This window comes from Bactrocera dorsalis, chromosome 2 (genome assembly GCF_023373825.1).
Source record: "Bactrocera dorsalis isolate Fly_Bdor chromosome 2, ASM2337382v1, whole genome shotgun sequence".
Classification (NCBI taxonomy): domain Eukaryota; kingdom Metazoa; phylum Arthropoda; class Insecta; order Diptera; family Tephritidae; genus Bactrocera; species Bactrocera dorsalis.
In genome coordinates, this window is record NC_064304.1 from 74,444,229 (window position 1) to 74,456,854 (window position 12,626).

The window sequence follows — 12,626 nt, forward strand, 5'->3', positions numbered from 1 at the left end:
GAACGAAAAAGGCGAGTGTCTCGGCGGAAAAAACGTGGCGATGCTTGCGCGTTCGTAGCGATCATGAAAAAGAGGCTGGTGCCTTGTCCGTCCGCCCTTTTGTTCCCTTTTTTTGGTATGTTGAAGTCGTGATGTTGTAGTATTTGTGAGAGTGTGATGTGGAATGTAATGATGATGTGGTGTGTAATTAGGATATGGGAATGGAATGACGATGTGGTGTATGTAATGTGTGAGGTGTGGGTGTGTAATATTGTGAGGGGGGTCGGTGACTCATTTAGCCATCCCGGCCCCCCTAGGCAATTGATTAGCCTAGGAGTTGCTGCAGCTGTTGCAGCGTTGCCACGACGCTGCTAAGACCCACCGATCGTCGTGGCTGGGGCCTAGGCTGTCGACGCCGAATCGATGTTCCAACCCGCTGATGCAAGGCTCGACTTCCGGATTGATGCCTTGTTGCGTGGCTGCGAGATATCGGTGGCCGATTCACATTGCGCCTCGTGGTGCGGTGAAGCAGCGTGTGATGTGGTCTGCTGCAGACTTGGCACAAACCCCTCGACTCGCACTCTTGAAGCCGATGCGTCGGCGATAGGCAGTTTAAACAGTGCCCATGTGCCTGGGCCACTTGCTGTCGTTGTAACGGCCGCATCTCCCTGAAGATCCCACAGTGGTGCAGGCGATGTGGGCGGCGGCATAGGGGGCATCTTATACGATGCCCGTCCGAGACCCGTGATGAACGATTACCTGTTGCCGGTGCGGTTGCCGGTGCTGTTGCAACTGCAGCTCGGGGCGTTGGGGTAGGCCCGGTGCGTTGCACGCTGGTAGCCGACCGAACGGTTGGCGGGGCTAACACTGGCGTATCGAGGTCCATGGTAATCTACTATGTATAAAGGAGATTGTTAGTTATAAATCGGTCATGATTAGATATGAGCAATCGTGCCACGGTATGTGGCATGAATGGGTCGTCGTAATGATCGACCATTGGGATTAGTTTTCTTAGTTAATTGCTTACGGAATATTATTTTACGGTTGGTATTAGCGTGTTTCTCGTTTTTTTTTTTTAACGTTTTATTTAATTAGTTAATTGTATAGCGGGAACATCGGTTTGTGGTTTGCGGTTTATTTCGGTTTTAGTTATTAAACGGATTGTTTATTATGTATTTTTTCGGTGTTATCGGCGATTGGTAAGAAGCATAGTTTAACGAGCGGTCTCGTTAGAATTCCGTTTTGAGTACGAAGGTCAACTACTCGTATGTGACCGTCGGAGCCGTGATGTAGCTTTTCTATGCGGCCAAGTCGCCATTCTGTGGGGGGGAGACAGTCGTCATGTATTAGAACCAAATCTCCAAGCTTTGGCGCCTTTTCGGGAGTTTTCCAGCGGTACCTTTTGTGAAGGTCCTTTATATACTCCTCCTTCCATCGGCGGCTGAAATTATGATGGAGAATTTTAATTCTTTCCCATCTGTTTAGTAAGGATAGCGACTCCACGCCTGGCTCAGGTATGGCCAGAATGGGTGCTCCTTTGAGAAAGTGCCCTGGTGTAAGAGCTGTTAGATCTGAGGGATCTTGCGAGAGTGTAGACAATGGCCGTGAATTGAGAACGGCTTCAATACGAATTAATAATGTTGTAAATTCTTCAAAGTTAAATTTGTAGTTTCCAGCTACTTTTTTAAAGTGGGATTTAAAGCTTTTTACCGCTGATTCCCATAAACCACCCATATGAGGAGCGCTTGGAGGGATGAACTGCCAGTTAATGCCTTGCGGAGCGTACTTTTGTACAATCTCAGGGGAAACTTGTTTGATAAAGTCCACAAACTGTTTTTCGGTGGCTCTTTGAGCGCCTATAAATGTCTTGCCGTTGTCGCTCATGAGCTTTGACGGAAAACCACGTCGTCCGACGAAGCGAGCAAATGCCGCGAGGAAAGCTTCTTTTGTCAGATTACTACATAGCTCGAGGTGTACTGCTTTTGTCGTAAAACAGACAAAGACAGCCACGTAGCCTTTCATCAGTGTGGGAGACCTTAGCATGGATGCCTTTATTTGAAAAGGCCCAGCAAAATCGACACCTGTGATAGTGAAGGGCGGAGCAAAGTTGCAGCGTTCCGGTGGAAGTGCTGCCATAATCTGTGTTCGCATCTTTTGCTTGTGCACAGTACATATCTTGCACGAAAAAATGCATTTCTTTATTTTTGGCTTGAGTCTTGGGATATAAAACTCTTGGCGGACTATTTGTTGCATGAGGCGGTGTTCAGCGTGTAATAATAGTACGTGGACATAATTGATATATAATGAGGCAAGTTGCGATCTCTCTGGTATAACAATGGGATGACGTTCGTTGTACGTTAGGCTTGAATTGACAAGCCGACCATTTGCCCGAAGTAGGCCCTTCGTATCTATGAATGGATTTAGTACTAGGAGTGAGCTCTTTTTATCAATCGGCTTCGATTCTCTCAGTACTGATATCTCTTGGCTGAAGTAGCGCGCTTGAGTAGATGCGATAAGAGCGACCTTTGCTTTTTGTAAGTCTAGGTGCGTCACTGTATCGCCTTGGTGCGTATTCCTTTAAGGCTAAGTTTGAGTCGCTCTATGAATTTAAGCATATAAGCGATTACCCTGAGGGCTCGGGGATAAGATGAAAATCTCTCCAGGATGTCAGTATCATCCAACGCTGCGTGAAAGGAGTTGATCTTTCGACTTTCTGGGGCAATAATATTGCGCATGGGCGATTGTGGCCAAGAATCGGGAGATTCTGTTAACCATCGGGGGCCATTCCACCAAAGGGTGGTGGTGGCAAGGTGCAGGGGTTTGCACCCTCTTGTACCTAGATCTGCAGGATTGTCAGCACTGGTTACGTGTCGCCAAGTGGCTGATCCCACTAGGTCAAGAATTTGCGCCGTTCGATTAGAAATATAGGTTTTCCACGCGTGTGGTGGCTTTTCTAACCAGGCTAGAACTATTTCGGAATCAGACCATAGATATAATTTGTATTTCGCCATGTTTAAGTGGGTCTGCACCATGGAAACTAGCTTTGCTAGTAGCAGAGCGCCACAGAGTTCAAGTCGTGGTAGACTTATGGTTTTTAGAGGCGCAACTTTAGCTTTTGCCACTAGTAGGTGGCTTGTAGTTGCAATATCGCTTTGTGTGCGCACATATATAGTGGCACAATAGGCCTTTTCAGAGGCGTCGCAGAAGCCGTGTAGTTCCACTTTGTATTCGGGGGAATAGTTTACCCACCGTGGAATTTGTATCTGCGAAATGTCGGTCAGATTATTAGCGAACTGGGACCATCTTTCCAAGCGAAGAGGTTTCACTTGTTCGTCCCAGTCAGTTCCGTCTAGCCATACTTCTTGGATCAGGATTTTCGCTTGTATCATAATTGGCGAAAGCCATCCTGCGGGGTCAAAAAGTTTTGCCACAGAGGAGAGGATTTGGCGTTTCGTAATGGCGGATAATGCGGATATGGACTCAGTTGTGTATGAAAACTTGTCCGATATCGCATTCCACTGGATGCCCAGAGTTTTTGTTGTACTTTCCTTTTCGAAAATAAGGAAATTAGTGTCCAACATATTTTCTTTTGGTATATTTTTTAATATAGTTGGGTGATTTGCGGTAATCTTTTTTAATGGAAACCCTGCGGATTTGAGGGCTTGGATTACTTGTGATAATGATTCGTATGCTTGTGGAAGACTGTGACTTCCAGACAGAATATCGTCTACATACGTTTGTGTTTTTAACACCTGGGTCGCCAGAGGAAATTCTGACTTGGTGTTTTCAGCCAATTCATGGAGTGTTCGAATGGCTAAGTATGGGGCACAGTTAACGCCAAAGGTCACTGTTTTTAGCTTGAAGTCGCGTAGTGGACTTTTGGGGGATTTTCGGAAAATAATTCGCTGGAAATCTTGATCGTCTTTATGTACGACTATTTGTCTATACATTTTTTCGACGTCCCCGTTAAATACGTATTTGAATGTACGCCAGTTTAGAATAAGCAGCATTAAATCAGGTTGGAGCGTGGGTCCGGTAAACAGGATATCGTTTAGGGAATTCCCCGAGCTAGTGGATCTTGAGGCGTTGAAAACAACTCTTACTTTAGTTGTTTTTTTATCTGGCTTTACTACTGCATGATGTGGCAAGTAAAATGAGTAGTATTTGCCATTGATAATTTTTTCGCATGGGCTTACTTCCTCCATGTGATCTAAATGGAGGTATTCTTCCAACACACCATCATATTCTGGTTTGAGTTCACCTTTTTTAAGTAGGTTTCTTTCCATACTTTGAAACTGCTGTATTGCAGAGGTGCGAGAATGACCTAAGGCGATTGTGTTGGGAAATTGTTGTTTTAGTGGTAGTCGTACGACATACCGACCATTATTTGATCTAGTAGTTGTGGCTTTGTAAAAGTCTTCACAATACTGATCTTCGGGGGTTGTGATTGAAATGGGGGGGAGTTCTTCTATCTCCCAAAATTTTCTCAATTGTGAATTGAGATACTCGTTTGAGATTTCCTCAACTTGAGTTGTCATTGTTGTGACTGGTTCCGTAACTAGTCCACTTAGGATCCAACCGAAAATAGTCTTTTGTGCCAAAAGTGTGTTTGAAATTTTCTCAATACCTTCGAGTATTATTTGTGGTATGAGATCGCTGCCTAATAGAAGGTCTATTTGAGCGGGGGTGTTGCAATTGGGATCTGCTAACTTAAGGTGTGAAACCTTCTCCCAATGCTTGCTATTTATGTGATAGCTTGGTAGCATATTGGTTAACTGCGGTAAGACTATAGCTTCTGCTTGTATTCTTATATCCGCTTGGGGGGAAAATAGGGTAATGGGGCAGATTTTATTAGAGTTTTGAACTACTCTTCCGCCCATTCCCGTAATTTCAAAGTTGGCTTGTCTTATTGGCAGATTTAGCCTATTTTGTGCCCTAGACGCTATGAAGGATCGTTGTGATCCTTGGTCTATTAGGGCTCTGAGCTTAAACAGTTCTCCTCGATGTTCGATGGAGACGACTGCTGTGGGTAGTAGTACCCTACTTTGATTTTCGCTATGTAGCGATTGGGTTTTTAATGCCTTTGAGCAGCATGGTGCTTCTTGGCAGTTTTCAGAATTTGTTGTTGCAACTAATCCTGTTGCTCTTTTGATATTTGCGCTGTTTGGGGGTAAGCTGGAAAAGTTATTTATATGAAGCATCGAATGGTGTCGTTTATGACAATAAACGCAATTAAATTTGCTTTCGCAATCTTTGAGCGCATGCGCATGTGACAAACAGTTGGTACAAAGTTTTTTCGTTCTTACGAAATTGTTTCTTTCGTTGATATTTAGTTTTTTAAATTTCTCGCAAGATTTCAGCCTGTGTCCTCCTTTACACAGTTCGCATGACGTTTGTTTATTTTGTTCGGATGTGAACGCTTGTGTTTTAAAAAAACTACGATTTAAGTTGTTGTTGTTACTCGCTTGGGGTCTAATGAAACTTCGATTTAGGTCGTGTTGAACGTTTTTAGTTCTGACCATTTTTTTATCAACCCTTTCCGCAATTTCGTATTGGGTAGTTAAGAAATCGTTCATTTGTTGCCACGTTGGGCACTTTCTTCGTGATGAGAGCGATTGCTCCCACAAAAGTAATGATTTTTCTGGTAATGCGGATGTGCATATATTTACCAGAATGGGGTCCCAATTGTCTGTGGGAATATTCTGTGTCGCTAGAACCGACAAGCAATTTGAAACAGTGGATTGAAGTTTTATAAATTCTTCACGTGTTTCTTTTTGAATTTTTGGTAAATTCATTAATATTGTGACTTGTTTGTCGACTAATATTCTTTCGTTTTCGTAACGAGCTTTTAGAGCTTCCCAAGCATAATTGAAATTTTCGTCATTAAGAGCGAACTGTTTGACTAATACCCCTGCTTGACCTTTTGTTTTGTATCGCGGAGGATACAACTTTTGTGCATTTGATAATTTGGGATGGTTTATGTAAACGGCTGTGAACAGGTCCCGGAAGGACGGCATTGTTTATAACCACCATGAAAAATTTCAGTGTCACATGCTGGCACTTTAAGGTGAATGCCTGAACTCGCCTCTTGGCTTTGAATTTGTGGCAGCTCTACTCTCGGTTGTGGAGTAGGTGCAATTGCTTTAATTAATCTCAATTGATCGGAGATCATAGCTCTCGTTTCCTCGTACTGGTCTAAGCAGTGTTCATATTTGGAGTATGCTGAAGATTTGAAATTTTCAGGTAGATCTGATTCGTCAGATTCTACAATTGCGTCATACGCAGCTTGGAGACGTGTCCAGAAATTGCTTAGATTTTCTTTTTTGATTTCTAATACCGATTCAGAATTGTCTTGAATCGGTGAAGTTGAAAATCGAGTGCAGTATCGAATTAGACTGTCACTCTCAGCAATAAACTTAGTATATGAAATATCTTTCAGCCTTTTTTGCTTTGTAGCACCTTGCTTTGAGCGTGTAGCATCAGCAGGTGTACAAGGGCTCTTTTCTTCTGAAATCATTTTAGGAACTTTTAGTGACTGTATTGCTTTAGATTCTTTTGAATCTGAGCTCATTTAGAAAATGTTTTAAAATAATAAAAAATGTCTAAGTGTAAACTAGACTGGTAGATCTACAGAAACAGCTTTGTATAATAATATAGAGAATAGAAAACTCTTTTGTATACGAGAGTTCCAAAGAGAATCACTAAAACCACTGGCTTTTTGATAGCCAAACTTTTCAAAATATTTTCGTATATATGTGTATATGTACTTATGTGTTTTGACGTTAACTCTTTTGCGTAAATAAGAGTTTTTAACGAATTTAATTTACACGATAACGCGTTCAATTGCACGTGAAGCCGAAACCCGAAACTCTTGTTGGTTAATAAGAGTTTTTCAAATGAAATACGTAAATTCCCGTTTATTTCAATTATGGTATAATTTTGGTATATAATTTGGTTGTAATTACCGTAGCAGAAAATGTTTCCTATATGCGTATATATATGTATATATATTTTTTGTAAGTATATGTATATATATATTTATTTATTATTATTATTATTATTTTTTTTTTTTTTTATCTTTTATAAATATTTTGTGCCCGTAATTCTTATAGGGTATCCTATAAGCGGATCTTTCGTAATTATCTTATGTGCTGGTGAGAGCTCGAGCAGAGATCACTGCACTTTGTACATGCATATGTTTATATATGTATATGTTTGTATTTTGCTTTATATGCAATCCTGCTTGTTTTTGACGGTCAAAGAACAAGGGGTATTGCGAGATGGATGCCAAAGTGGACTTTGAAGCGATATTTATGTGTGGTGAATTTTATATTAACCCGCGTAATCTTTGTTGGTTTTCCGCAATATTTTCAAGAGAGTTGAGAGAAGATATGCCAATAAAGCGCAGCTATTTTTGCTGCCTGCACTTATGCTTAGGCTTCTATGTATATTATATATGTAATTTGTACCAATTTGTATGTACCAATTTGTGTATATATGTATGTTTGTATTATAAATATTTGTTAGTTTCTAAGCACGTATGTGCCAATAGAACGTGTATATATGTATGTTTGTATTATATTAATTCCTTCCCTTTTTTTTATATTATTTTTCGCTTTTGTTATAGATCTGCCTTAGCTTGCGTTTTTATAAGCAATCCTGCTTACTGCTTTAGGGAGCAGAAGGGGTATTGCGGGAGAGTAGTGCAAGTGGATACTTGAATTTGTATATTTGTAGTGTGTTATGTGTGTATATGTACACAAATGTGAAATCGCATGAAAAGGCAGCAAGAATATTAGTAAAATGATATGTGCATATGTTTTAATATTTTAATACTTTGTTTTTTTTTTTTTCGTATATCGGTTTTTCCGTTTGCTCCGTTATAGGGCTGGGGAAGTCTAATACCGATATATGTATATATATTTTTTTTTTTTTTTATTGGCATCCGTTTTTAAACCTGTTTAAACGGTTTTTTTTAGGTTTTGCCAGTACAAACATACATATATATATATAATGAAAATGAAAACGATACACTTACTTTGACGCGCTTCAAGGGTCTTTTTTTGTGGGGGTTATAAGTGTATTTGCTCTGTTGTGTGGTGTTCTTGGCCTTCTCTTCTAACGGCGGTCAGCTATTATAACTTTGTGCTCGTCTCCTTTGTTGGTAGTGTGCAAGTCTCTGATGTCCATATTTTCAGGTGTGTTGTTAGTTTTGTTCCCGCGTTGATACTTGTTGTTTATATGTTTTATGTTGGTTTAGTTTCGCGCCCGTTTTCTTTGATTATATTATTTTTTTTTTTTTTGTTTATCGCGACCGTTTTAAGTGTTTGCTTTAATTTCTCTAACCCGTTTGTTAGTACTTGTAAATATGTATGTATATATTTTTTATTATGTAAATTTGCGCACTCCAATTTCACCTCACTTTACTTGTTTTTTAGCTCACTTCACTATGTACATATACATACATACATATGTGCTTGTGTGCTATTTTCCGCCAATTTTTTTTTTCTTTTTGCACTTTTGTTCACTTTAATTATTGCTGTGTGTAAGATTGTATGTAGATGTATGAATGCTTCTTCTACCGAGTTTATTGTCACTTCTCTTTAATGATTTTGTCACAGCTTTTTAATTTTCTTTTTAATTTAATTTTATACGTTTACATATATGTATATATTTTGTTTTTGGCACTACCGGTACCTTGGTTTTGGCACCAACGGCTTTTGGTTTTCACTGACACCACTGTTGTTTTATGGTTTTGCTTTACAAAATTTTTTTTTTTCTTTTTTTTTCCACTAACGGCCTTTTTTTCACTTTGCCACAACCAAACTTTTTTTTTCCAAACAAATTTTTTCACATTTTATATTTTATTTTGCATTTTTTTTTTTTTTTTTTTTCCACAAACGGTTTTTTTTTTTCCTTCTGTTTTTGTTCGCTTAGTCACCTCCTTTTTTTTTTTGTTTTTTCTTCACAAAAATTTTATTTTTATTTGTTTTATTAATCCGTATCACCACTTGTGCCGTCCGTTACGGCTCGAAGGACCATGTTTTGTTTAGTTATTTGTTAAGCACTTTAAGCGGCACTTACCTTACACGAGAATAATGCGTTCAAAAAAGGCGGAACGAAAAAGGCGAGTGTCTCGGCGGAAAAAACGTGGCGATGCTTGCGCGTTCGTAGCGATCATGAAAAAGAGGCTGGTGCCTTGTCCGTCCGCCCTTTTGTTCCCTTTTTTTGGTATGTTGAAGTCGTGATGTTGTAGTATTTGTGAGAGTGTGATGTGGAATGTAATGATGATGTGGTGTGTAATTAGGATATGGGAATGGAATGACGATGTGGTGTATGTAATGTGTGAGGTGTGGGTGTGTAATATTGTGAGGGGGGTCGGTGACTCATTTAGCCATCCTGCGTCTCTTATAACATTATCTTCTTTGAAATTATGTTCTGATGGGCTTACTTCTTCTCGATCTCCAGTAGTCGAAGTCGATTAAGAATCGATTCTTGACATTCGAAAAATCGATTATTTTACGAGAAAACTCGATTCTCGAGTAGAATCGGGATCGAGTTTACCATCCCTACTGGCAGCCATCGGGGCACATATAAAACCTCCGCATAATAACCACCACAAAAAAAAAATGATTTTTTTCCATGTAATTTATATGGAAAACAGAAAATTTGAAATAGGCACCTCTTAATATTAATATTAAGAGCTCATCTTTTGAGTGACTTTTTTTTTACACATTTTCGAAAGTTTTGAGCCTGTTTTCAGTTGAAAAAAAAGGCCACAACGGAAAATGTTATAAAAAACGCTTATTTTGAGGCGCTCTTACACTGGAATTAACTTCAACTTTTGCGGATGACACAGCTTTAGTACGCCGTAACAATTGCCACATTTTAGCATCAAGAATATTAGCGGAGCATTTAAGTTTTGTCGAAGAATGGCCAGCGAATTGGCATATAAATGCAAATAAACAGAAGTGAAGCATGTTACGTTTTCGCTAAGACCAAAAATGTGTCCGGCAGTAAAATTATCAATATTTTAGTACCCCAAGCGAACGAAACGTGGAGAAAGCACATCTTTAGTAAAATAACATGTATAAAGATTAGGCTGCAAATTTAAATTGGCTTTTAAATAAAAACTCAAAACTTAGCTTAAAAAACAAAGTGTTTTTTTATATTGCGGTCATAAAGCCGATTTGGATGGCATTCAACCTTGGAGTACGACCTGTGCAACTAATAAGTTCCTATCGAAAATGCTTAGAACAATCACGTGTTCACCATGGTACATGCGTAATGAAAATATCCATAAGGACCTTTGTATTCTTATGGTAAAGAAAGAAGTAGAAGATATCAGAACTAAAAATATATCTTGGCTTTGGTACATTCCTGCAATCAAACACGTCTTAAAAGAAGAGATATGCCTGCGTACTAAAGAGCAACGTATCACCAAAACAGCTCAATCACTTGCTTGATCTTGTCTATTTTAATACGCTTTTATTAGATTCAATTGAATGTATGTATGTTTGTTTGTTTGTTTGTTTGTAACTTTACTGAAACCTAGAATATGTGAGTGACACTGTAGGAAGGCAATAGTAAGTTTAAGCAGCTCACCAAAAAGATGCGCTTAAAAGTATGCAACATATGTACATCTTCTTCTTAATTGGCGTAGACACCGCTTATGCGATTATAGCCGAGTTAACAACCGCACGCCAGTCGTTTCTTCTTTTCGCAACGTGGCGCCAATTGGATATTCCAAGCGAAGCCAGGTCCTTCTCCACTTGGTCCTTCCAACGGAGTGGAGGTCTTCCTCTTCCTCTGCTTCCCGCGGCGGGTACTGCGTCGAATACTTTCAGAGCTGGAGTGTTTTCGTCCATCCGGTCAACATGACCTAGCCAGTGTAGCCGCTGTCTTTTAATTCGCTGAACTATGTCAATGTCGTCGTATATCTCGTACAGCTCATCGTTCCATCGAATGCAATATTCGCCGTGGCCAACGCGCAAAGGACCATAAATCTTTCGCAGAACTTTTCTCTCGAAGACTCGCAACGTCGACTCATCTGTTGTTGACATCGTCCAGGCCTCTGCACCATATAGCAGGACGGGAATTATGAGTGACTTATAGAGTTTGGTTTTTGTTTGTCGAGAGAGGACTTTACTTTTCAATTGCCTACTCAGTCCGAAGTAGCACCTGTTGGCAAGAGTTATCCTGCGTTGGATTTCTAGGCTGACATTGTTGGTGGTGTTTACACTGGTTCCCAGATAGACGAAATTATCTACAACTTCAAAGTTATGACTGTCAACAGTGACGTGAGTGCCAAGTCGCGAGTGCGATGACTGTTTGTTTGATGAGAGGAGATATTTCGTCTTGCCCTCGTTCGCTGCGAGACCCATTTCTTTTGCTTCCCTGTCCAGTCTGGAGAAAGCAGAACTAACGGCGCGGGTGTTGAGGCCGATGATATCAATATCATCGGCGTACGCCAGCAGTTGTACACTCTTATAGAAGATGGTACCTTCTCTGTTGAGTTCTGCAGCTCGAACTATTTTCTCCAGAAGCAGGTTGAAAAAGTCGCACGATAGGAAATCGCCTTGTCTGAAACCTCGTTTGGTATTGAACGGCTCGGAGAGGTCCTTCCCGATCCTGACGGATTTTCGTGTTGCTCAACGTCAGTTTACACAGCCGTATTAGTTTTGCGGGGATACCAAATTCAGACATCGCGGCATAAAGGCAGCTCCTTTTCGTGCTGTCGAAAGCAGCTTTGAAATCGACGAATAGGTGGTGAGTGTCGATTCTCTTTTCACGGGTCTTTTCCAAGATTTGGCGAATGGTGAATATCTGGTCGGTTGTTGATTTACCAGGTCCAAAGCCACACTGATATGGTCCAATCAGTTCGTTGACGGTGGGCTTTAATCTTTCACACAATACGCTCGATAGAACCTTATATGCGATGTTGAGGAGGCTAATCCCACGGTAGTTGGCGCAGATTGTGGGGTCTCCTTTTTTATGGATTGGGCATAGCACACTTAAATTTCAATCCTTGGGCATGCTTTCGTCCGAATATATTTTACAAAGAAGCTGATGCATGCTCCTTATCAGTTCTTCGCCGCCGTGTTTGAATAGCTCGGCCAGCAATCCATCAGCCCCTGCCGTTTTATTGTTTTTCAGGCGGGCAATTGCTATTCGAACTTCTTCATGATCGGGCAATGGAACTTCTGTTCCATCGTCATCGATTGGGGTATCGGGTTCGCCTTCTCCTGGTGTTGTGCGTTCACTGCCATTCAGCAGGCTGGAGAAGTATTCCCTCCATAATTTAAGTATGCTCTGGATATCGGTGGCTAGATCACCTTGGGGGGTTCTACAGGAGTATGCTCCGGTCTTGAAACCGTGTGTAAGCCGCCGCATCTTTTCATAGAATTTTCGGGCATTGCCACTGTCGGCCAGCTTATCAAGCTGTTCGTACTCACGCATTTCGGCCTCTTTCTTTTTCTTTCTGCAAATGCGTCTTGCTTCCCTCTTCAACTCTCGGTATCTATCCCATCCCGCACGTGTTGTGGACGACCGTAACGTTGCGAGGTAGGCAGCCTGTTTTCTCTCCGCTGCGACACGGCACTCGCTATAATATTACGTAATAAAATTTTTTATTTTAATTTTTAAAG

General features: G+C 40.7%; 3 protein-coding genes across 5 annotated transcripts in view; 2 read left to right on the forward strand and 1 right to left on the reverse strand.

Annotated features, from left to right (window-relative positions):
• Positions 1–12,626, forward strand: part of LOC125776636 (uncharacterized) — a 502,262-nt gene that overhangs the window by 405,290 nt on the left and 84,346 nt on the right. The window lies entirely within an intron of this gene.
• Positions 1–12,626, forward strand: part of LOC105224297 (xaa-Pro aminopeptidase ApepP) — an 89,965-nt gene that overhangs the window by 73,527 nt on the left and 3,812 nt on the right. The gene's annotated exons all lie outside the window — the stretch shown is intronic.
• On the reverse strand, positions 902–3,155 carry LOC125776667 (uncharacterized). The gene has a single exon (XM_049450164.1). It carries the CDS (start codon positions 2,230–2,232, stop codon positions 1,132–1,134), a length of 1,101 nt encoding a protein of 366 aa, XP_049306121.1. The 5' UTR covers positions 2,233–3,155; the 3' UTR covers positions 902–1,131.

Coding starts and splice junctions, on each gene's coding strand:
- LOC125776667 (XM_049450164.1), bottom strand. CDS start 2,232: ATGCAACAAATAGTCCGCCAAGAGTTTTATATCCCAAGACTCAAGCCA.